Below are 24,480 nucleotides of genomic sequence, written 5' to 3'. Positions count from 1 at the left end.
TGACATAGGACGTGGTTCGTTGCTTTACCCTATTGGAGTGTCTCGTTTTGTTTTAGTGCCGCGTTTCAACGTGCCCGGTCCCATGGGACACAGAGTGACAGACCATCATGACATAAACAGCTCGTTAATTAACGAGAGGGCGGAATTGAATTGGTAGCTAAATGTCAGGTTCAGGGCAAAAAGCAAGAGGGAACTTTCTAAGCCTACTAACGTTGCTACCTCAGTAGGTCATGTGCCAAGCAATGACAAAGAGAGTCTTACCAACATCCTGTCAACTATCACTTTGTCCATATGGGTCTTTTACTCTCTCCCTCAGCCCTCAGCTCGAGCTCCTGTCAGTTTTACCCCTGTATTCTCGGGTGATCGACACTCGCCAACCATGATCTGATGCTCCCAGAACGGCAATCGATGCCCTGTTTGGGACAGCCGTTTCCACCTTTTCCCGCCGTCTACTGCAAGACGCCCTGCATCCATTCCCAGCAAACACGACACGACCAACAGACACAGCAAGCATCACAACTCAACCAGCAGCAACAGCAATACCAGTTCCACGGCAACAAGATCCTCAGCATGCGAGATACACAAGGCCCTGCACGATGAACAAGACCAGGGACGCGGTACTCGCAGAATGCAGTTAATAACCATAGGGTAACACGCATCTTTTACTCTTCCCAGACAAGAAAGGATGTTCATACCATACCCATCCATCAAAATGGAGACATCATCTCAAAGCAAGGGCAATACACGCTACGAGGCAAAAGAAAATCCCCAGCTCCTGGCCTGCACACACGGCATTTGCCCATGTCGAGCAGGATCATTGACCGGCAATTTGACCGTTACGGCACTTTTCGGCATGGAATACTGACAGAGAGAAAAAGGAAAAAAATGCTACCGCGCAATCAGAGACAATGCTACACTCGGACAGAAAAAAGCAAAGTTCTAGACCACACAGAAGGGCGAGAGAAGGGGCCCAAGAAGAAAAGAAGAGCCCCCCCTGCCCAGAAGGCCAGTAGGCCCAAGACGTGGTCTCAGACACGCATACGCACTAATCAAAAAGCCTCCTTGTGGTCCTATCATTCACCATCACCAACATCCATAGTTACCATCCCAGCATTCAACGTTGCAGCCCCAAGAGTGAAATTTCTCTATCATGAATGCATCTCTACGGGTCATTACTTCCCCCATGGCTCCGTCTGTCCTCTGTCCTTTTCCCCTGAGGCTACCAGGGAAAGCATCTCGTGTATCCCCCTCCAGTATGTAACAGAGTCTTGCTCATCCACTTTGACTGGGCATCTGTATGTCCATGTCACTCAGGTAATGTAAATGCTCCATCCTCCATCGACACAGTCGTCGTGATGATTAAAAAAAAAAGAATATGCCCAGAGAGGGATACGAGGTTTGACGTGGAACCTCAATATCAGAGGGAGCGCTTCCGCTGCTCCATACTCATCTTCGACTTCCACTTCTCATCTGTCCATTCCAAATACCTCACAACGAACAGCTCCAGCCTCGTTTCGACTCGGCTGCCGTTCGTCGTGATCGTGAGGCGGACCACCAGGGCCCGCCGACCATCTTCCTCGCCCGTCCCCGAGCTCCAGCTGTCATGCACCGCCGTCGCATCCGCAGCCGCTGCCACCAGCACTGCATCCACAACCAACAACCGACGATCCGGTGAGACAGCAGAACATGGACCAGGTCCCAGCCCCTATCGCCAAGTCAGTCAACCAACTTCACTCAAGAAGAAAAATGTCTCTCCCGCTGCTGTGGAGAGCACAAGAGATTGGGATATGACGGGCTCGCAGCTGAGACTTACAGAATTGCAGAGACAAGACCCAGCACCGGCCCGCCGGATTGCGAGGATGCCAAGTTCCAGTACGTGTAGTCTGCCGGAAACACTCTTTCCGCTGCGACAAAGCCTACTAGGCTCCCGACGAGCACCGCCGCGGTGAGCATCCGGAGCACCACAGCGAGGCCGGACCACGGCCGATCGTAGAAGCGGATAGACCAGATGCCGAGGCCGACATCGCAGGCCAATGCTGCCATGAGTATCGAGGCTCTGATTCTGTAGTTCCCCCAAGGTTAGTGATCCTGTTCTGACTTGTCTTCTACCTCTCTAGGCTATCCCTCCCCTCGGGTCCTCCCAACTTACCCATAACTTGACGATGCAGCCCCCGCGTACGATGCCAGGAAGATGGCCAGCATCAACATCACCAGCATGCATGAAACAATCTGCAGGAAGTCGACTGATATCCTCACGGCGCGAACCACCGGGCCCTGCGGGTCCTCCTCGACCTCTTCCTCGGGGAGGGGAGTCAGTAGGGGCGTCAGCTCCTTTGCCAGGAGCACGGGTGTCCTGGAGACCCGGGGCAGCGACCTCGGCCGGGTCACGATGCTGAGGTTCAGCGGCGGAGGGCGGTTTCCCTTGCGCATGGCGTCGGCGTCGGACTCTAGGTGGTTGAAGATGCTGATACCTGTCGCGGACAGGCTGGCGTGTGTAGAAGAGGAATCTCGGTCCCTGACCTGGATGAAGCCGAACATGAAGGGGTATAGTGATGTAGAAGTGTAGATGTGTATGTGTGTGCGTGTTTCAGTGAAGCATTGAGAGGCCTCGTATCGGTCTTGTGACGTGTACCGAAGGATGCGAATAGTAACAAAAGATGGAAATAGTAACAAAAAAGATGGTATTGATCAAGAGAGGCAAAAAAAGAAACAATGGCGAATGAATGAGCGCTAGAATCAATTGAAATGAACAGAATAACGAGAGAAGGAGGGGAAAAAAGAAGGAATCTCGACCTCAAAAGAGAATCAATGAAACATTAAAAAGAGGGAAGGAAAAAAAGAGGCAGCAAAGAATCAATCGATTCATCGATCCATTATCGACAATTTGGCGCGCGCGAGAGACGGGGAAAGGTCAAGAACGGGACAAGACGGCAACTCTGACAGCGAGTGGAAGCGCCGGAGCTCCTTCCTCCTCGTATCGATGCGATAGACGCCCAGCATCAAGGCAGGAGCAGGCAGAGAAGGCAGGGGCATGTCGCACCACTCAAGCCACTATTTTCAGTTGACCACCGCCATTTGATACTCTAGATAGCAGCTCTACTCTATATTTGGTCACCCCTGACCGCTTCAATCGACTTGTCTGTTTCGTTTCTCTCAAAAACAATGCCATGTCTGATCCAATTCGGTCTTTCCCTGCTTATCGCACGTGTTTTTGTCTCGTCCTCGCTTCTGCCAAGCTTCCCCTGTCAGCACGAGCTGCCAAGCATTAGAGTCTCTCACTGGCTCCCTCCCCCTCAACACCACATGGTGCGTCTCAGGTCACAATGCAAGGGGGCGCACACCTACACACACAAAACACATGGTTCCCGTCCATTGACATCCATTGACGTCCCCTCCAACTGTCATGCATCCAAGTGACATGATATCTGAGCGAAACTTGCGCTTGTACCCGGATTTTGTCTTATTACTCCCCCTCTAGCTGCAAAACACCACGCTAGATGTCTAACCATCCATACTACTCGGCTCAGACTTGCCTTTACGACTTCATTGGCAATGCCCATGCAATAAAACACCAGACTACGCGGAGGGTTAGCTGTACTAGTCAGCAAACGCACACTCGCTCAGCCCGTGTTGGCCCATGGTTTGCAATTGCCTCGGAAGTATCTGAGAATCATCACTGCCGAGTTCCTTGCTCTTCTCTACAGTCACTCGACTGCCCCAACTTCACTTCACGTAGACAACAGCGTCGTCCCCTTGACCTTGCTACTCTCCATCTTGGCCGTCCGAGCCCCGAATTGTATCTAGGTAGCCAAGCATGTCAATACCTTATCCTTGGAAACGGAACAATCGGCCGTGCACTTACCGCCCTCTTCTTCTCCCGCGCAACCGTGCTCATGCCAAGAGACTGGGCTACCAGGCGCAGCACTCGTTTCTCTGCATCCAGAGATCCTTCGCCGCTGCTGTTCTCAAAGTCGCACTTCTCCCACACTGGACATTCGATTGCCCACTTGACAAATCGCTCGTCCAGGTATGGAAACCTCACTTCTCGGCCCCAGTGCGCCATGACCCGGTCGTCACGCCCGAGATTTCGCTTTCCCAGCCGGCCCACGTCCAGTTTCAGCTCCTGGACAAGCCCTGAGTAGCCGCGCTGCGTGTACGCTACGCCATGTCGGCCATACCCACCAAACAGCTCGTCGGCGCCCAGCCCAGATAGCAATACGCGCGCGGTTGTGCTGTATTGATGTGGCGTTGTCTCGCCTATCGTTTCGCTTAGTCCCTGTCCTCTGGCGGCAAAGTATAGAGCGCACGCAATCGAGAGGTCCATCTCCGTGTTGTGTGGGTATATGAGCCTAATAATATCGGCTCTGTGCTCGATATTTTCTGTATATGGCACGTTCGCCTGTGGTGGTCAATAAACAAAATGCCAGAGGGTCAAGATGGTCATACTGCCACAAATCGCCAGTTCCTCTCGGGACAGACTCGGCTGAGCTCTGCGAAAGCACTCCGTCCCGTCAACCGGTCAGGGCACTTCTCATAGAGATCATCCCGAGAACATCCTGGGAACTGAGCAGCTATTCTGGGGTTCTCAAACGCCACGTTGATCAAGTCAATAGACTGGTCAAGGGGGATAAGATCATGCGCAAGTCGTGCAAGCACGGTGCAGTCGAGACCTCCCGAGAACAGCACCGCAACTCTTGCATCAGTATGGGAGGCCTTTGGCGGCAGCGGCACGTCCAGGACTCGAAGCTTGAGCGACTCGACGAGATGGGCATGTAGGTCCTGCACGGATATTGAGTCCGGAACAAGCCTGGTGGCTTGTTCGGGAACCTCTTCGTTGAAGACACCAATGCTCGAGACCTGGAGACGTAAGTAGCAGGCTTTTCGGGGCGTATACTCACACATAACTCACCATGGAAGTGTCTGGTGTCCAGTCATGTCGCACAGGTACCATTCCGCCGGCCGCGACCTCTCCGAGCTCCAGAGTATAGCATCCATCAGCCTCCACCTCGCTCCATCCTTCGACAGGTGTCTCGGCGATGCTTGACAAGGAAAATGAACCCCCTGCCTTAACGAGCAGTGACCGGCGGCCCAGGCGATCACGCCCATAGTAGAGCCTCTTCGCCGGTTTGTCCATATAGATAAAGGCGAAAGGTCCTTCGATCGCTCGCAAGACATCTAGGATCTGGCCTGGCGCGTCTGCCGTACTACGGCTTGCCTCAGCTAACAGGGCGAGGACTGCTTCGCCGTCATTGCCTTGAACCTGTTCTCCTCGGATACCCCATGCTTCTCCGTTCCAGCATAGAATAGAACCCGAGGCAGGATCGGTAAGGGGCTGCTTGGCCACATGGTCTCCTCGTAGCGACAACACAGTCGACGTAAATGTCAAGAAAAGGCCAGCTTGATCGGACTCGCTACCGTCGAGCTGAGCCTGTACTGTCCCTGTGTGGTCTGGTCCTCGGTTGGTGAGACATCGCTCCAGTCCAGAAGAGATGCGATCGCCGGCGTTGGATGAGATGACGGCGTGAATGCCGCACATTTTGCGCGTGCTGCTGCTGGAAGTTGAGAACGCGTGAGGGATGGAAGATCCATGGATCTTGACCTTCGCGCAATGGGACCGAGATTGCACGGCTCCACTTTGCTACCCTGGACCACGATGTCGAGAAGCCCAGAGCGATAGGATCGTGCTATCACGAACAATATTTAGGATGTCTTGCTGGTTATCCTTCGATTCTCTGTTTAGAGTTCATCTGAATAATTTTGGTTATTTCTAGTCACGAGCGGCGTTGAAGGATGAATTGCGAAGTCGGTATTCCAAACGCGAATCTTGCACTTATGCATCTATCAGCACCATCATAAACTCAATGACTGGTTCGAACACAAAGTAATAGAAATATCGGCTGTTGAACACACGAGTGCTGAAGTCTGCAGTTACGGAGTTAGATTTCTGTTACGAAAATGACGAGTGCCATGTTGGTGGTATGTCGGTAAGAAGGCAATTAGACATAACTAACAGAAGTAAACCTTGCCTATTTATGAATGTGTGAATTCAATAAACCGACAGTAAACTTGGGGGCCGGCCTGAAAATGCAAGCCTAGGTGCCCCCGTGATCAACTCGGAGTGAAGACGACCAAGAAGGGTAGGTGGTTGAAGCTAGCTCAACGAACCGGATCCCAGGAATCAGTTTTCGAGTAACGAGCACGATAGAAAACACACCAAATCCCAGAAGCCCCATGACTACCTATACGTAACTCGGTCGCTAAACTAGCAACAGCACAGAGGTCAACATAGACTTAGCTGTTGTCACGCATGGCAGTTGTAACTGTGACCCAGCATTGAGGGACAGGTTGGGCTCAACACCAAAAAGTCAAAACCTGGTGATCCAAAGCTAAATGCAAATTGTAGATGGCATAGAACATACGATAGAACCGGAACCGTGGTGAGAACTCGTGCTTCTGGCGATAAGGGGTTTAAGTGGAAGTTGAGCTCCCCGTTGACGTTCTAGTCCATGGTCGAGACGATTACAACAGCGAGCCTCCCATCAAAACATGTGGTGTACGAAGATACCACGAGAATGAAAGTACAGCCAAAGTACAAACATGGCAAAAAGGAAAGCGGACGTCTTGGTGAGGTTAAATAGACGACATGCGGTGCCCGACTGTAGAGTGTGCTACTTCGTGCCACCTGTTGAGATATGGATTGGTAGCCACTGTCAGACCCTCTACTGCTCAATCAATGATAATAATCGATTTTATCAATCTTCTAAATTACGATGAGTCCGGATGGAGCAATAGTCCCAAACAAACCCATTACTTTCACCGTTGTTGGCACAACTTGCCCAAGCTGAATAGACTCACATATGGACAAGTCGATCACCTGGGCTTTGTAGAGGGAGATCCGGCAAGTACGGGAAGCTGTCATTGATTATTCAGATAAACCTGATCTAGACCCATTCTTCAACCAGCCTCAACATGGTAGGACAAGATGGCCTTGAAGTCGAGTTTCACCAAGCATCTAGACCAACTCTTGCTTACGGTAGCACGCCAAGTTGCCACCCAATAGCTGACAAACGAATATCATCTACGTCCATGTAATCCTTGCATGGTTCGGACCAAAGGCAATCCTGCAATCATAGTCACATGTCAAGGCCAAGAACCAATGCTTGTTGTTGATGGGTGTATTTCTATCCCTAATACTGTACGAGAGAGGGGCGAACTCTATACCAGTGAAAACCAGATCTCGCAAAAACCGAACCGTGCAGTGTCATATGGTGTTGTGTAGTGATGTGTTGCGTGTTCTGATACCCAATTTGGTCACTCAATCTCCCCTCCATTCTCAAACCCCCATCTCCCCTCGTCTCTGTCTCTGCAAGACGGCAGCAAGCAACAAAGCAAGCAAAGCTAACGTAAGGGGCAAGGTAAAATCTGCTCATATTACATGAAAGGCCTCATCGCGCTCTCGATGGCCTGAGAAAAGTCCGTCATAAATCGTAAACCAAAAAACTGATTGGTAATTTTAAGGGGGCATGATACAATCTCGAGCCTTGTGCTCTTTTATTTCTCCAACTTCACACGAGGCTCCTCTGGAACTTCAGGCATCTAGTCCGTGAAGTTCTGCTGGAAGTCCATGTTGGACAGGTCCATCTGGAAGAGGTCCTGCTGCGAGGTCTGGGAGAAGCCAAGGTTGGCGCTAGGGATTTCGCCAAAGAGTGGCTGCTGGTACTCGTTTGCCTTGTTTGTCATGCCGTTTCCGCTAGGGAAGAGTGGGAAGTCCATTCCCTCTCCACCGAAGGAGTCATCGAATCCTTCATCAACGTCTCGTAGTGAATTAGGGGTGAAGAGCATAGCCGTCTCCTGACCAGTTGGCGAGAAGTGTGGGGCGCCAGTTGGAACAGTGACAGGCTGGGGTGCCTGGTAGATGGGCAGCTGCTGAGCCATCATCTTAGGGTTGGGGTTGTAGAAGGCCATCTGGTCCTGTGTGGGGAGCTGAGTTGGCAGCTGCATGTGAGCAGCGTACAGGTCCTCGTTGTCGAGGATGAAGGCCGAACCGTTCTGGTAAGGAGCATACTGCTCGTACGGGCTGGCTGAGGCGGGAGAAGTGCTGTCGAGAGTCAAGTCCAGATCAAGGGACTCGGCAGGAATGTTGTTGATCGACATCCAGTCAGACTCGTTAGGGTAGAGAGGGAAGTCAGCGCCAACGAACTGGGTAACGTCGTGCTGAGGAGGAGTGGGAACGCCGCTGTAGGTGGGCGTGGTGGAAGGAGTCGAGACGTTGACCAGAGGAGGAGTTTGCTGGGTGGAACTGGCGGGCTTGGTAGGCAGCTTCTTGCCGTTGGTCTTGGTTCGCACGTAGTGCCAGCCGTGGGCCTTCTCCATGTGTTGTTTGCAGTTGGACTCGCGCTTGGACTTGTACGGGCAAGGCTTGAAGAGGCACTCGTACATGGCGGGAGCATCCGAGTGCTTGTCGTTGTGGTGGCGATCCATCTCCTTCTCAGTAGGCCATCCGTAGGTGTGGTACTTGCAAGTAGGGACGGGGCACTTCCAGGGTCGAGAGTGTGTCTTCTCGTGCTTGGTCAGGTCGCAGGGGCGCTTGAACTCCTTGTTGCATCCGGGCTCGCGGCACCTCTTGGGGGCCAGCTCCTCGGGGGAGGCGTTCTTCTTGCGGCGAGCCATGGATCGCTGGATCTCCTCCTCGTCCTCCAGCTGCTGGCTCAGGGAGCGCTTCATCTTCATGGGAGCCTCGTCGACGTCGACGGGCTTGCCGGTCTCCAGGGAAATGTAGGTGCCGTCCTTTCGGACGCGGACGAGCTCGGCGGGACGTCCGTTCTCAGCAATACCACCGATGAGCTTGATCTCATCAGATCTTGGGGAGGAGTTAGTTGGGTAATCCAGAGGAACAAAGCTGGGTACATACGCGTCGACATCCATGTCGTCGCCGTTGTTCTTGGCGGCGAGCTGCTTTCCGTATTCAAGAATCTGGTCCTTCAGGTCGATGAAATATCCGTTAGTGTAAGGCCGATCAGCAGGTCGAATTTGTTCGCGGTCGCTGAGATATTCGACGGTCGCTTGAATGCATCGGACGGAAGTAAGGCAGAAATCGAGGTACAAGGCGGCGGACTTGGTCCTCTCCTTCACACACAGCATCCGATAAGTATTTCCCCAAACGCCATTATCAGTCAGAAGCTGACTTACCGGTGCCATAAAGATCAAAGTCTTTTCAAGATCTCGGAGGCAAATGATTTCCTTTGATCGAATTCTTCGTGGGATGTCAAGGACTATGGGCTCAAAGTCCTTGAGAGTTGGCTTGGCCAACAGTGGGCGCAATGTGTGCTCGTGAATGCGGTTGATGGCCTTTGAGCCGAGGGATGGAAGCTTCTCTGTTGTTGACGCAGCTGCAGATCTTGTGATGGCGGAGCGCGTCTTTGTCTCCTTTGATGGAGTGACTGCAGCATGCTTCTCGTTTGTGGAAGCCACCGAAGTCCCAAGGCCGCTGTCGGAAGCATGGTGCCGTGAGTGTCGGACAGAACGAGGACGCAGAACGCGCCTCTCAGCTTCCTTAGCCATGGCTGGGTCGACGATGGGTCCCTCGAGGAAGCCGCGAGGGATGGGCAAGCTGGTGTCCCGAAGAGACTTGGGCTTGCTCTTGGGGGACCTGGGCGACAGAGAGAGCTCTTCGGTCTTGGCCAGAGCCTCGTCGATGTCGTTCAAGGTCAAGGCGATGCGACGTCGGTTGGCATCGACGACATCATCCAAGTGAGACTGGGATCGAGACAGGCGAGGAGGGACAAAGGTGAGGTCCGATGCTGAAGAGACAGGAGAAGTAGGAGAGTGAAAGGTTGCACCCTTACGGAGGGTCGAGTTGGTCTTAAGGGACAAGGCATTCTCGGTGTCGCTGCCCGGGCGAGTCACCGGAGTCCTTCGACGTGGGTGGGAGAAGGACATGGCTTAGACCTGAGAGGTGGGTACAAGTCGACAGGATAGTCGACCGATAGCCACGGGTGTCTTTGAAGCTGCAACGGGGAGTCCCGTTAGTTGACAAGATCGATCTTGGATGCAAGCAAGTGCTTGATAGTGGAGGACGGGATGGTGAGTCACAGTCGAGGTTCCTAATTCCCACACCCAAGAAGGATGAAAAGGCCTAGACGTTGACCGAGTCCAGGTTTGGGTTTGGGGGATTGACCAATGCCAGGTTGTTTGGCAAATGTCTGGGGGAAGAAACCGGAAAGGAAACAATTTCGGCGTGACGAGATGGAAATCGAAGACCAAGACGAGATAAAATATGAACCGTACCAAGTGATAGAGATGCAAGGGCGCGCAGCAGATGTCAATCCTGTCGTCAACAAGTCGGTGGCGCGAGACGACCAAGAGGATGACAGGGAAGGCGGCGGATGAACGAGTCGGGGCCAAACAGATATATTTCTCACGTGGAAAGATGACCCGGCAGGGTTCGGCAGGATCGTTTGGTTTGACGAGACGACGGGCGACGAGCGCGTGAGAGTCGGCGGTTGAAACGGAAAATGTTGGATATCAAGTCGTAGGGGGATGCAGAAAGAGGCGAGTGGAACTGGACAGAAGAGGACGGGGCGTAAAAGGGTATATGAGGGATGGCGGAGGGGGGCGTGTTGCCAAGCGACGCAGGGTGTGCAGGGTCCGTAAGACGAGAGCCGGGGGGTTAAAGACGCAGAAGAATCGATTGACGACGGCGGCCTCAGGACAACGACGGCAACGATGATGGGAAGGGAAGAAAAGGGAGGAGTTGGATTGATGGAGAGGGAGAGAGGGCGAAGTGGTGGATTTGGGGGTTAATGCCACTTTCCCCAATGTGCTTAGAAACCAAGCTGGGGGAGACCGCCCTCTCAGCCCATGGCAGACTGCTGCCTGGAGGCCCGGCCCAATTAGGATTAGGGGGCGCCGCGGGCTGAGGCGTAGCCTGTGCGGAGGAGGCGTATCCCTGCGCAAAGTCTACGGCGTTAGGGCCACTAACAATTTCTGGGGCACCTTGAGGGCGAGTTACTGTGGCATCTGGCCGAGATTCCTGCGACGAGAATGTTGGTTGTTGTGACGGGGAGAGCATTCCATAGCAATTTCCGCCCGAACCCCCCCCAAAATCCGTCGCAGAGCCGCATCAGACGCTGCTGGCCGGAACCAGCGGGTTTGGCATCGGTGTTAATGGCCCAGGTGCCTCGACTATCACGGACGACTTGGGAATGTCTCCACAAACTCCGCCCCGCTCACTCTCGCACCCGCTCTCGCACAGGTGTCCGCCGTCCGGCGTCACGTTAGGACGATTCGCCATTGATTGACCAGTCCGGTCCGTCCAGTCCGTGTCTCCTCAAGGCGCATCACATCGGCGAACCTCCGCGCGCGCAGGTGCGAAATGCGCAGGACGATTTCAAGGCCTGCGATGAATGCTGGGGAAGAGACAGAGACAGAGTGCAACTTTTTGGCCCCCAATATGCACATCATTGCGTATTCTGCTGTCGTGGCCTCGGGCCCTTCTGTTTTGGTCAGGCTCATTGACAAGTCATGAGCTTTTCTTTACAGACAGATGTCGCTTACGAGGGTTCCATGCTCATCAACGCGAGACGGCGTCTGGAAAAGGGCAAGGGGGTGGGATGAAAAAAATGGTGTTGTTCCCTGGGTGCGTCTCCCGAACCTAACGAAGGAACTCAACTGTGGCCATGACGTCGGATGCTGGTGGTGTTTCTCCTGCTGCGAGCAAATGGCACAACCGTGGCCATGAGCCTATCGAAACGCCTTGCGGAGTTGATGCAGGGATCGACGCCCGTTGCGAGGGGTCTCCTCTTGGTGTCTGCCCCGTTGGCGCAACTTGCATCTCCCAGATGGCCCGTGTCTGTCAGAGCCAGAGAGCTCGCTCTTCCGTGACATCTTCGTGAGTCGCTTCCTGACTGCTTAGGTTTCCACTAGATGGTCGAGCATTGGCCAGGATGAGCCCGCGATCCTTTGATTTGCCCGTCTCTTGTTGGCCGAGTTGGAAGTTGATGCACCTCGACCCTCCACCTCAGCCCTCTTTTACGGCTGTGCCTGCGATGGCTGCTGCGATGGACCTGGCGTTGCGCAGCCTCCATGCAACTCTGGTGCATTGATGGGGACCGACTCTTGCGCATCAACTCCATAGTCTCGTGCTTGGATCTGTTTTGAATCGTTTTACCTTGTCGCAAGTCCAGGATTTGGATGGAAAGGGCGTTGCACTGCCGAGTTGCCATGCATATCGTTCGTTTGCTGAGGAACAAACACCGAGGGACCTCCTTGGAGGGGGTTCCATTGGATCTGGAGTGCAAGGGCCAAAGTCCTACGATGCCACCACGATGAGTCTAGTTGAGACGCGATCCGGGGCACGACCAGCATGTCACTGATGAGTCTGAGTCTGCCGGCACCAGAATAACCTCCCCCCAAGACCAAGAGTCCTCCTCGCCTCCTCTGGCTGCGAGCAAGTCTCTCTGTCTTCTCTGCGTGGGCTCATCTGCATGCACTCACGCCCCCCTCCAGCGGCCAATGGACCACAACCAACTCCGCTTGATCCACACGTAGGGCTGCTTCTCTGGACCAGGGGCCGGGGCGAAACAAGATGTCCTGTCACCGTTGACTCAATCAGCGGTTCGGCGATTTCCCTTTTGGTTCACGCTCGCAATTTTCGGCCCCCAATTTCCTCCAAAGATCCATTCCCACCCTCTTCCATCCCTGTTGCGGGCAACCTGTCCTCAGGTATGCGTCCTGAGGCCCCATCTCGTCTCTCATCGTCCTAGGGTTCGTTGCTGCGACACTTGCATCCCGACTCCGACTCTTTGATGCTCAAGGTGGTGGTCGTCGCCGGGCCCTGAAACCTGCGTCACCCAGTCACGCGTCTGCGAATGTTTTGTTCTTGGCATGCCACTGGTCTAAACAAAACTGTACGAGTCTTATGAAGCCATCGCAGTCTCAACTGGCGCCAAGACGACCGTAAACATGCCGAGTTGCGCAAAGTCGTCACCCAAGTACGCAAACATGCAGCCATTCAATCAAAGGGCACATGTATCCACGCAAGCTCAACCTCAGCCCTACCATTAGCAGCGCTCGGTCAAACACAGAGTGTCGTCGACTCGTAAAAAGGTCCCGGCCATGAGCCAATGGCCGTCGACTTTATCGGGCAGCCTGCCCGTGACCCTCCCGCGTAAGGGACAAATTTGGGTGCCTCGGCTGGCGAACCCCATTCCCAAGGCACCCGTATTTCGGACTCGCAGGGGCTACGTATGCTCTTTTCTTTTGGTTCTTTTGGGCTTGATTTAGCAGTGGTTTAGAGATCTCTCCTTTCTTGATGTTCCCGTCCATCCTTTCCTGTGGACCCTAGAACAGGGAACAACCCCCGCTGTCTCACGGAGTGGCTGCAACCTTTCGAGATCTTCGTTGGTGGTTCAAGGGAGCTAGGTCGTAAATAGCCTCGTAAGAATCTAAACCAGGACAACCCGTGGTCAAGGCACCCGTGAATTGGTGGCCCTGATTCGACGATACAGTGTCGAGTCCAGTTCCACGCTCCATGGGTTCCGACGATGGGGTCATCTGGTCCAGGGGCATCGCAGAAGTTCCCGATTAACTGGTTGCCTACATATCTCAAGTCTCGATCTAGCATCATCTCCATTTTTAACCACGGTTCCTGGACTAACTGCAAGGGATCACGATGGCCTTGAAAGGCCTCAAGGCAGCATTTTATTTTCGTTCGGGTACTATCTTTGTCCCCGCTCAAGTTCGACCATCTCTGAATCTAGTCGGCGACGTGATCCCATGACAAGACCCTTGGCACTGACATGCGTGGCTTACCGGTGCTACTATTCTCGGCTCACGGTCTATCTTTATGGATTTTCGTATTTTATCTTGACTCAAGCAGACGGCGAGTTGATGAACTAAGAGAGGCTTCAGTAAAGTCTGTGGTCTTGGTAATGAGCTTAAGAATTGGTTTGTTTGTTTAGTTGGACTGCGCAGGTACTCCGACAGCTCTCAAAGAACGAGCCCCATACATACAAGTTACTCATCAGACATGAGATCAAGATGAGACTTAAGCCTCATCGTAATTTATGAATTCACATTTCATTTTCATGGTCACAATGCGAAGTATATGTCTAAACGAGCAGATCAATTACTGCATCTTCAAGCTACTCAACTCCAAGATAGTGTTTATAGATCCCGCAACTCCTTACCTACTTACCTAAGATCCCATATTGACCACCCACACAAACTTCGTCTTCTCAACATCCGTACCCACACTCTGAGACAGTCTCAGCGCGCCGGAGTTGGATCGCTGTAGTGGGTAGACCTACCACGAGTGGACAGTGGAGGGCGTTCGCCTCGTGATGTCGATTCCCTACGCTGCCGGGAGCGGCTCCCGTCTCGCTGTTGAGAGTGAGATCGCTGACCCCGTGATCTGGACTCCCGACGTGATGGGGGATGACTGCTATTCCGACGTTGAGTGCGAGGGCGCTGACCCTGTGATGTTGACTCCCTACGGCTGCCATCTCGGGGTTGAGAACGAGAGTGTTGTGAACGAGGGTGCTGTGAGCGACGAGATGTAGAACCAGGTCCCTGGGAGGAGTGACGACGGCGGCTTGTCGACTCATCCCTGTTGGAGGACTGACTCATATTTCCATGGTAGGCTGTATCTTGGGCAAGATACGCAGCTGGGGACATCACTTTCGTTCCCAAGCTTTGACTCTGACCTCGGTTGAATCGCGACTCCCGAACAGCGGGCAAAGGTAGAGGTGTTTGTTGCTGACTAGCCGCCACTGGAGGATCTTGGGGATACTGCATCCCTTGCTGAGACTGAAACCCAGGCGTATCATGCGGCGAATAATTTCCTTGCGTATAGTCGGATAGTGACGTGTCGAATCGCGAAGAGATGGGCGGCAAATCCGCCAAGGGGTATTGATATTCCCTCGGCTGCTTCCTCTGTGCCTCGATCTCCTCTTCATGGCACTTGAAACACTTCCTATCCATTTCCTTAATGTAAGTTTCTATTTCGCAAGCCGGAGGTATCCCGCCGGTGCATGTGACGAGTGCGTAGCAACAGTCGACGTAGTGCAACTTTTCCCAGAGCCAACCCCAGCACGTGGACCGCCGCTCGTAGATGGTGTGTCCACAGGTATACTTGAACCCTTCATAAACGCACATGGTTGCTGTGTGATTTGTGGTCTCTGAGGAGAGTTGTGCTGCTGTTGATACTGAGTATCGAGGATGTGTTATCTGGACTTTGGAACGGCATTCCATGAACTCTTATATCTCATCGTCACTTGGCCATCTCACCTTGTATTACGCCGTTATTTGCGGCTTACCTAGCCTGCACGGTGAAAGAACCAGACACAGCTCTCAGGCAACAAGGTCATTGTTTGGCTGTCCATGCGTTGTACACCTCCTAAGAAGTGCAGAGTTCTGAAGAACAAAGACCTTCAACATGACCATCTTCCAAAACGCCAACACAACCCCAAGACGTTCCCATATTATTTCCTGTTCTCAGTTTATTCTGGAAATGTACAGACTGTGTCCCTTATTTGCGTGAAGCATCAAGAACATGCTCCCGGAGGTATAATAATCAGTCTTGTCATTAGCCAGTCTTCTTGCTACTTCCTCACCTGACTATCGACTTTGCAACATATCTCTCTGGACACTACTCGAAGGGACGAACAAACGACCACAAGAAACTTTTCACAAACTCGTCATCATGGCTTTGGAGTGGTTCAGCCAGATTTTCCCCTGCCTCTCCGTCCGACGGGTTCACGACTCGACCGACGTCCCTGATGTCGCGCCTGAGATCAGGTCCGTCTCAGGTCCGTCTCTTTCCTCAGAGAGACGGTATGTCGCCGAAATAAGCCCTTCCGTAGAGAGTCGGTTCAGCGCACAGAGAGATTCCTTCGAAAGGAGACCATCCTTGGAAAGTCTACCACTTGAGGGGCCCCCGCCCAAGGGACATGAGGAGACCCTCTCCTGTTTTGACAACGGTAACGACTCTGGCGTCATCGCCGCCCGGGACGCGGCCGACCGTGAGATCAGAAAGTCCCTCTCGAATGAAGGTAGCGAGATCTCGTACGGCGAAACAGAGGCGATCAGAATCCAGAGGGACTTTGACAGGGACGAAAACGGCTTGGATCTCTTCGCTGTTGGATCTCCTGGCAGCGCAGGACCCTTCACACCTCAATTTCCCTCTGCTCCTCCTACCAAGGAGACCCTTAACCGACGTAGAAGCCCGTTTTTTCGGGATCCGTCTTCGCTCGGCATTACACGTTTCGATCGCTCGCCTCCTTCCTCTACCGTGTCGTCCCCTTGTGGGAGTCGGCCCACTGATTGGAGCCAACTCGATCTCCCATATGCTGGTGTTGTCTGGCCACTCGGGGCGGGCTATGAAAGCTTCAGCGAACGCATCAATGCCCTGAGCCTCACGGTGTCTAAGAAGAACCAAGCGGCTGAAGAGGACATTGGCTGGAAGCGAGGCAGTGTCAACAGCAGACGTCCCGTGCTCCATAGCGACACTCAGTTAGAGGCCCCCCTGGTTCGACCCAGAGCCGCTTTGGTTGAATCTCCCTCTGAGAATGGAAGACATGCACACAAGTTGCCTGAGCTACCTCCCATTGTCCCTCCCTACAATCACGGGAGCCATGAGGACGATTCGCCCAAGTTAACTACCGTCCTTACCCTTGCCTCTGAAATGAGAAGAGGCTTGGACGATGACAGCGGTAGCAGTCTCGATGGTCATGCTGGGTCGCCCACCACGCCCGTTAAGGATTCCAGCTTTGGGAGCATGATCAGCGATGGGGATAGCAGGCATGATGTGCATCCCGAGTCTCCTGTTATCGACAAGTTGGCCGATGACAACAACGTCAACCCCGATGCATATGTTGACTCGCCTACTAGTATCAACACCGATTCCACTACTATTGAAGAGTTGATCGACGACATCACCGGCTTTCTTGACGGCATTGCAGCGTCATGTGCCATTATCAATGGTGCCCCTGAGGCTGACAGATTGGCCGACGACAGCAACAGTCATATCGAGGTACGTTCAGAGCCATCTCCACCATCCCCGATGGTAAGTGTGGGCTAACTGAAATGAAACAGGTTGAAAAGGATTATTGGGACGCTGACTCTGATGGCGTGTCCTTTGAAGTTGAGAGTGAGCACTGTTCTTCTGAGAGCGATGACATGAATCAAAGGACCTGGACGGAACCTGGGTTGAGAAGACATATTTAAGATGAATGGATGAATGAATGAATAAATGTTGCAAAATTGTAGTACCCTCGTACTGTTTTCCGAGTTTGTGTTTATTAGAATAGGTTGTTCATCTGATGGGTTGACGCTATCAACGTCCTCAGCCGCCCATTTCGTGGGCTGGTATCTCATCATAAGTAGACAAGAGAATCGTGTTTTTTCTTTTTGGGTATCTCACTGGGCAAGCCTTGCTTCCCTGGCCGTGCCATTGAACTCATCATACATGTGCCCAGCCACGGGCTACAAGAACCTGCATCTCGTTAATCAAACAAAACTCACCCGGCTCCCTTCTTCCCAGGCCCTCCTTCTCCCATCTCGCTATACGCCTTCTCACCACCCACCTCTCAAACGTCACCACCGTCCAGCGCTTTAGCCGGTTGATCCAGAGGCCGGAAAAGATGTCCCACACTGACACCCAAGCTCCTTCCTCGGGGTGCACGGCCTGGTAGGCGGCCATGTTGTAGCCCACTCGCACCCGGGGATTAAGGTAGACGCCGCGGGTCTTTGAGAGGGGGTTATCGGCGTGGATGAGGCAGCACTCGGACCCTTCGAGATGGTGCTCAGCAAGTGAGTCTGCGACTCCACGGAAGCGGAGCTTGGAGGACGAAACAAAGGGCTCGGCAGGCATAACGACTATGTCGGTCAGCACATGGACCACCATGAGGAATACTGTAGACTAACCAATCCCGTTCCAGCAGCTCGTCACTGGCACGGCATCTAGATGATTAACCAGAGCGTTTCTCGATGCGCTGCTCTTAAAGTAGGGCCATGACTGTGTGGTATGTGACTGGCCAGCAGTATCTCTTAGAGCAAATGTGTCGTAGTAACTCGGTGGTTTGGAAAAGTCGAGTGAGCAAGCAGCAGCGTAGTCGCCCCCATTGGTATCGAGAAGCTTGAGGACGTCGTCGGTCTATCCAGTCGCAAAGAGTGAGAAGCCATTGCGGAAGACCATCGACTGGAGCAAACATACCGTAAAGACCACATCGTTGAGGAAGAGAACCTTGTCAAAGCGCGTGCCTTTCTTGTGCAGTTCAAGCAGGTCGCGGAGCGTCTTGTTCCTCAGCCTGGCAAGGTATGGTATCCTCCTCAGCTCCCTCTTCCCTCTCGCAGTATCAATCCACCCCTCATCTTTATTCTCGGCCTCGAGCTCGTTCTCGTGCGTCACATCTGACACCTCCACGCGATGCGGCACGCCCAGTCGCTCCAGCTCGTTGTCTAGCTTGAGCAGCTCGGCCTTGCTATTGTCCCAGCTCCCGCTCTCGTAGACGCTCACAAAGACATTGTCAGGATGCAGCGTCTTTGCAAGCTCTATGACGGCATTATTCCAATGCTTCTTGAGAATGTCCTCGTTGTTGAAGTGCATGCTCGCAATGTAGATGCGCTCTGCGGGCTGCGAGAGCTTGGGGGTGGGCGTGCGGTCGGCATCGAGGATGTTTCGGTGGATGCGGAGGACGTCGAGGATGTTGACGACGATGAGAAGGACGAGGAGGATCTTGGTGGTTCGAGAGCGGAGGAGGCGACGCAGGAAGAGACGGTTCCCATGCGAGATCATGATGCCTTGAAAGGGACGAAAGCTCGATTGCGAGGACAGCAAAGCGGCATCATAGGGAGAGTTCCAGCCACGTTCTACGCTAGTGGAACTTCCTGGACGGTTAGCCCGAGTAAGCATTGAATCGAGTACTCATGTGAAACGTAGGTGAAGGGCGGGAGTAATCATGTTGCCAGCGTTCCAGCTCGAGCTTTGACATGGGGAGATCAGCAAAGTCGGCCGCCGTCCCTCTGCTCCTTGCATTCCACCTATCTAGCAAACACGTGTGGGGAGGCTTAGACGACACATGTCGGCTACTTAGCGCGCGTCTTTATCAAACCACGCCGTAAATTGACATAAATGGAAAGTCTGGGGATTCATTGGGTCCAATACGAACCTTGAGGATTCTCTTAACGAGATATGGTAATGGGGCCAGAGCTTGGCAAGCTCTCCACAAAGCCTTAAGGGGCACCTTGACAGGCCTTGAAAAGAAGGATGGAGCTTACTGTTAGTTAATCAATTCACTGATCGAAAGTGTGTTTTGCTGGGTGAGCAAACATAGGCCTATGTATTGAATTTTACCGGACAGCAAATCACAAGCTACAAGATAGACCCATGAAATTCGCGTTCGAGAATCAGTTTTCATGGTGATCTCGTGATTTGATGCTCTCACTGCACATGGAAACCGCCGCTTAGCTGAGACAGGCTGCTGCAGGAGTGACAGCCACTTGGCAGCAAAGCACAACTGTTTGACTGGCATCTCGTCTTGGCTAATCAGAACACAGCCTTCAAGTATGACGCGGCTGTTAGCAGGGAGTTGAAAGCAAACATAACGCGCTGTATGTTTCTGCCCAATCAATTTTCTGCTACACTCAAGTACCGCACCCCATTTAATACTAGGAGACACTCCGGAAGCGTCGGTAATCGGTAAATCATTTGCGGGGGCTCCCATCCCTAAGTTAGGGATCCTCGCCTGTGAACCCCTGGATTTCACCAATGTTGCGCCGCGCACAGCCTCAGTATTGACTGACAGCGAGATTGTGGCAGAGTCGGTAACGTTTCACCTTCCTGATGTTGTACCGGTTGCAGAGAGGTTGTCCTAGCTGGCAGATCTAGATCCCTGGCGTATGTCAATTCACCGGTCCTACCGCCAGCTACAGGATCTATGTGGGTTAATATGCAGCTGATTAGCTTAAGTCCTTATTTCTGTTTTAGCCAATCCGAACCCCCGAGTGAGTCGCGAGCTTCACGTGCTTCGTACCCTTGCAAACACAACACAATCAGTTGAGATACTCAAGTAAATTAGCAACTAACTTCTCTATACTCCCTCTTCCACCTTTTCGTCATATCAAGAGAGATTGCTTCGTCAGGTATGTTACATTCCTCCCCAGAACCCTGATCTGTCCCTAGACCTTGCCATGTGTCAAGGTGGGATTGCATAAACCCCTTGAGGAGCAGTCATATATTCCTACACTTCAACGTCGATTTTTCAAGACGTTTCAAATCTTGAACAAGTCGATTAATCTGCTTGCGCAACCATTTATTTGGCAAAGTGCAGGTCGTAACCGAGCCACTTCCTTCGGAGGATCTGCTCAACCGACAGGCCAGGGTAGCCGTAGGTCAGGGGAAGGAAGAAGTACCAGCCGGCAACGATGATAGCCAGCACAGCACCGCAAGCGATCCAGGCGCTGAGCATGCTCTGGCCAGCGAATCGCTCTCGGGCGGTGACGTGGTGCTTGGGGCTAGGGACAGCCTTCTTATCCTTAATGGTTAGCTCCTCAGCGGGCTCCGAGTTGAAGATGAACTCAAGTAGAGCACCGGCGACGAGACAAGAGGCCAGGTGAGCTGGAAGATAATGATGCAAGAAAAGCTGACGTCCCATGAGGTAGAATGGGAAGTAGTGAGTGGCCCACGCGAGGAAGAAGAATCCAGTCGAGTTGTACAGGCGGGAACGAGTGCCTAAAGGGTCATTAGTATATTAATCACATCGGAACGCTGATTCACTTACGGTGGTCTAGGGCATCAATGCCACGGCGCAGAGACACCTGATCAGCCAGAATGATGCCGGCATAGACAGCAAGAAGACTGCTCGCGAGCCACCAGCCGAAGGGGTTGCCCAGGAAGTAGATCTGCTGGCGGGTCTCGCCCTGAGTCCAGAAGCTGACACCGCGGAGCAGGAAGGGCCACTGGTAAGGGTGGCTCGAGTAGGGGTGGCTGCTGGTGAGCTTGCTGTTGTGGTAAAACATGGCACGCTGGAGCTCGAACCACTTCTGGAGGAAGGGCAGCTGCTTGACCTTGCGCTCAGGCTTCTGTCGGCGGGGATGGTCGGCGGGCAGCGAGGGAATGTCCTCAACGATCCAGACGTTGGAGCTGGGCGCAATCTGCTTGTTGCCGTTGATCTCCTGCTGCTTGTATCCCCACTCAGGCAGAGGCTTGGTGTGAGTCCACATGGCGACCTTGCTTGGGTTGTGGATGAACTTGAAGTGACCCGAGACGGACTTGAAGTCCTGGTTCTTCTTGCCATGCTCAATTCTGACCTCGAAGAGAGTGTCGTTCTGGCGCTTGCCGTAGGCATCCTCAATCGAGACAGCCGTGAACTCCTGGTTGGTAGGGTAGTAGGGCGAGGCGACATCGTGAGAGAGCAGGATCTTGTCGGTACCAATGTGCCTCAAGCGGACCAGGTCGTGGTTCTTGACGGTGCGACCCAGCTTCTTGTCATCGTTCATTGGCAGGATCTCCCAGTAGTTGTTGGTGTCGTTGTAGGGGTAACCGGTGACCTGCTGGCCCTGGCTAGAGACACGGCCATCGTCGTAGCGAAGAGGGTATCGGTCCTCGTGGCTGTGGAGGTAGGTCTTGGTCTCCTTGTGGCGAATGCTGATGCTGTCGTAGTACTGGATGTCAATGGCGTTGGCCAGCATGACGTTGTCGCTGAGGGTCTCCTGGAACTCGGGGGTCATGAAGTCGTCACCGGGGCCGGAGCGGGTGAGGACGGCAAAGTGGACCTGGAACCAGAAAAGGTAGAACAGGAAGGGCATGATGATCAGGCCAAAGGCTCGAGCAGCAAAGTGCTTGGTGAACTCCTGGAGGCTGATAGCGCCATTGGGTCGGTTGATGTTGAGCAGGTCCCAGAGGTCAATGATGACAGCAGAGCCAATGGTGACAAAGGCGAAGAGACCAACGTACTTGACCGAGATATCGCAGGACAGGGCGAATCCGGTCAGGATGAGCCACTTCCACCATTTCCTGGAGAAGGGCTCGTGTCGGAGCTTGTACCACTTGATGTAGAAGAGCAGACTGCAGGCCATGGCAAGGACGAGGGTAGCGTCCAGGAGAATGAGACGGGTCTGGCCAATGTGGGCATTGTCAAGAAGGATGAGACCGGCGGCGAGAATGCAGGCGGGAAGGCTGTATCCGGACTCCCACATGATGAGGTAGGTGACGGAGACAGTCAGGGCACCGAGGATGGCGGGCAGAGCTCGGAAGGCCACGTAAGGGACCTTGTTGGCAATGTAGGAGTCGCCAATGTTCTCGAAGTGGAAGTGACCATCGTAGCCGACCAGCCAGCCCATAAAGGCGAAGAGAAGCTTTCCAAAGGGAGGGTGGACATCGAAGAAGTAGGTTCGCTCGAGGTAGTAGGAAGCAAACTGCGAGCCGATTGGTTAGCCATTGCGCGTTAGGCGGCAGATAATAATGCCAGCTTACCTTTCCAAAGTGCACCTCGTCAAAGACGACCTCGTTGGGGTGGCTAATACCCCAGAATCGAGTGACAAAGGCCAGAATGGTGATGATAGCGAGACCAATCTTGTACTCGCCCTCGCCCTTACCGGCTCTCTGGGCACCGGCCTTTGCAAGCTTGTCAAGCTCAGTCTCGGGGTTGAAAGTATCATCAGAGACCTTCTTGGACGCAGCGCCCCTCTGTCGCAGGCTGCCCTGCGGCGTGGAGCTGCGAGCCATGATGGGAGTCGACCGTGGAAGCGCAGGCTATGATGGAGCACAGCTGTCAGTAAGGGTTGCTTCCTGGGAAATTTAAAGAGAAGGTTCCCACGCGAAAACTCGGAGGCTTGTCGCAATGGGCTTACGCAGCCTCGCGACGGGGTCTCACAAGCCGCGACAAGGAACGATAAGTCTCATAACTTGCCTCAGGGGTGATGGAGGAGGCTCAGAGGCCAGGTATAACCAGCAAACAGCAGTGGGTAAAGGAAGATAAAACAAAGGAGCGGATAGAAGGACAGATTGAAGAGGCAAACGCACAGAAAAGAATTGCGCGCCTCAAGAAGAAGAAAAGAATGGTAGAAAAAGGGGCAGATGGAGACCTCCCTTTGCAGAAGCAATGGATTGGAGTTGAAGAGTTCCTGGCGATGAGCTGAGCTGAGCTGCCGTCGAGGACAACCTGGCCACCTAGCTTCCCTTTTTTTCCTTGTGACTTAGCCAGCTGTGATGGGGATGCAGGGGGTGATGGCTTGCCCCGCTTATGTTATACTATCAGCCGTCTGACAGCCCTTAGCACTAACAGATGCTCTATCGCCCACTGGGACGCCCTAACACCCCAGACAGAGGCGCTATTGACTGGAGCCGACAAAGGGGACCAATTGGATGACAGTGCGCCGGCGGTTCAATGTTTTACTGGTTACCAACGGGCTTCGGGTTGATCGGGCAGGGCTGAATGCCATCGGCTACTGTAGATTGAGGGTTGTAACACCAGTAACATAGGAAAAGAGGGCAGTTAATGTTGTGAATTTCTTAGGCTAGTATAAGACGCTGACTTTCCCTTGGACAGGGCATTGCCAATGGATACTAACATCCATTGGATGGCTCCATCAAGGTATGCGTAACCATGAGCCGATGTCGACCTGAAGACGCTTATCGATAAGAGCCGTCCGTGTAAGACGATTCTCATGGCGGTGACGCAGAACCCATTGTGCAGCTCGCAGAGTAGAGTAATTGATTTGATGATCTTGATCGCCTTGTATTTAGAAACCATATCCAGTTTCTTATAATTCTGGGAATTGTCCTTTTGTATGAGGTTCGGGGTGAGCATTAATGCTCTATCAGTAACTACGAGCTGAGCAACCTGTCCATGGACATATTGAAATCCTGCACATGCCCTGAAACTCCTGCACCTCATAATCACCTATATCTATCCCCATGATTCGATCAACATTCCCCTCAAAACATAGAACTATCACTTTCGTCAAGGATATTGTACGTAATCCCCCGAACCGCGGGACCCTTCCGGCCCTGGCCGCCGTCTCCGGAGGGCGCGTTGCGGGGCAAACCCAACCCTCTCACTCCAGACACGTCGACAGTTAGCCGATCAACGGAGCCCAGGACCGCCCAGTTAACTGATCCCATGTACCTACACGTGTAATGCGCTTGTAATGAGAGAGCGCGCGCTCCATGGTTAGCCCAGGCGCAGCCGCCGTTTTCCACCGGCTTCTACCCTCCGACGAATTGGAGGCGGCGTGATCGGCTGCCCCTCCGAGCTGCCGGAGCTTTGTCGAATATAAGGCCCCTCGTCCCTCCGCTTGAAAGCTAGGTTGCTCCGATCTTTTGAAGCAACCCAAAAAAAGAACTTGACATCTTTCATCACATCTCAATCATCTTCTCTCTCTTCAGGTAGGTAGTTTCTTACCGCATCCAATGCTGCCATCTCTCGCCGCGCGCCGAGCTCCCCGCTTTGTCGCCTCTTCTCTCAGAGCTGCCGCCCC

The 24,480-nt window shown here is 53.2% G+C and overlaps 6 protein-coding genes across 6 annotated transcripts; 1 reads left to right on the top strand and 5 right to left on the bottom strand.

The window, feature by feature from the left end:
* Positions 1-1,417: 1,417 nt before the first annotated feature.
* LRP88_08269 (uncharacterized protein) lies at positions 1,418-2,538 on the bottom strand (the record flags this gene model as incomplete). Its single annotated transcript, XM_083244777.1, has 3 exons — positions 1,418-1,705; positions 1,921-2,062; positions 2,150-2,538. 3 exons carry the CDS (start codon positions 2,536-2,538, stop codon positions 1,418-1,420), a joined length of 819 nt encoding a protein of 272 aa, XP_083099271.1.
* A 1,190-nt stretch (positions 2,539-3,728) lies between these two features.
* LRP88_08268 (asparagine synthase-domain-containing protein) lies at positions 3,729-5,536 on the bottom strand (the record flags this gene model as incomplete). Its single annotated transcript, XM_083244776.1, has 4 exons — positions 3,729-3,800; positions 3,863-4,399; positions 4,447-4,857; positions 4,910-5,536. 4 exons carry the CDS (start codon positions 5,534-5,536, stop codon positions 3,729-3,731), a joined length of 1,647 nt encoding a protein of 548 aa, XP_083099270.1.
* A 2,060-nt stretch (positions 5,537-7,596) lies between these two features.
* LRP88_08267 (uncharacterized protein) lies at positions 7,597-9,939 on the bottom strand (the record flags this gene model as incomplete). Its single annotated transcript, XM_083244775.1, has 3 exons — positions 7,597-8,860; positions 8,912-9,126; positions 9,190-9,939. The coding sequence occupies 3 exons, from the start codon at positions 9,937-9,939 to the stop codon at positions 7,597-7,599; spliced, it is 2,229 nt and encodes a 742-aa protein (XP_083099269.1).
* A 5,764-nt stretch (positions 9,940-15,703) lies between these two features.
* LRP88_08266 (uncharacterized protein) lies at positions 15,704-17,226 on the top strand (the record flags this gene model as incomplete). Its single annotated transcript, XM_083244774.1, has 2 exons — positions 15,704-17,032; positions 17,095-17,226. 2 exons carry the CDS (start codon positions 15,704-15,706, stop codon positions 17,224-17,226), a joined length of 1,461 nt encoding a protein of 486 aa, XP_083099268.1.
* A 192-nt stretch (positions 17,227-17,418) lies between these two features.
* Positions 17,419-18,961, bottom strand: LRP88_08265 (cryptococcal mannosyltransferase 1-domain-containing protein; the record flags this gene model as incomplete). The annotated part of the gene is made up of 5 exons (XM_083244773.1): positions 17,419-17,484; positions 17,579-17,877; positions 17,926-18,154; positions 18,215-18,888; positions 18,937-18,961. 5 exons carry the CDS (start codon positions 18,959-18,961, stop codon positions 17,419-17,421), a joined length of 1,293 nt encoding a protein of 430 aa, XP_083099267.1.
* Positions 18,962-20,312: 1,351 nt separating this feature from the next.
* Positions 20,313-22,726, bottom strand: LRP88_08264 (dolichyl-phosphate-mannose-protein mannosyltransferase; the record flags this gene model as incomplete). Its single annotated transcript, XM_083244772.1, has 3 exons — positions 20,313-20,731; positions 20,781-22,416; positions 22,475-22,726. The coding sequence occupies 3 exons, from the start codon at positions 22,724-22,726 to the stop codon at positions 20,313-20,315; spliced, it is 2,307 nt and encodes a 768-aa protein (XP_083099266.1).
* Positions 22,727-24,480: the final 1,754 nt, after the last annotated feature.

The sequence above is a fragment of the Fusarium phalaenopsidis genome (assembly GCF_050370095.1).
Source record: "Fusarium phalaenopsidis strain FUZ10S chromosome Unknown contig_32302, whole genome shotgun sequence".
Lineage (NCBI taxonomy): Eukaryota > Fungi > Ascomycota > Sordariomycetes > Hypocreales > Nectriaceae > Fusarium > Fusarium phalaenopsidis.
Note: the sequence above shows the minus strand (reverse complement) of the source record. Positions and strands in the feature narration are given on the sequence as shown.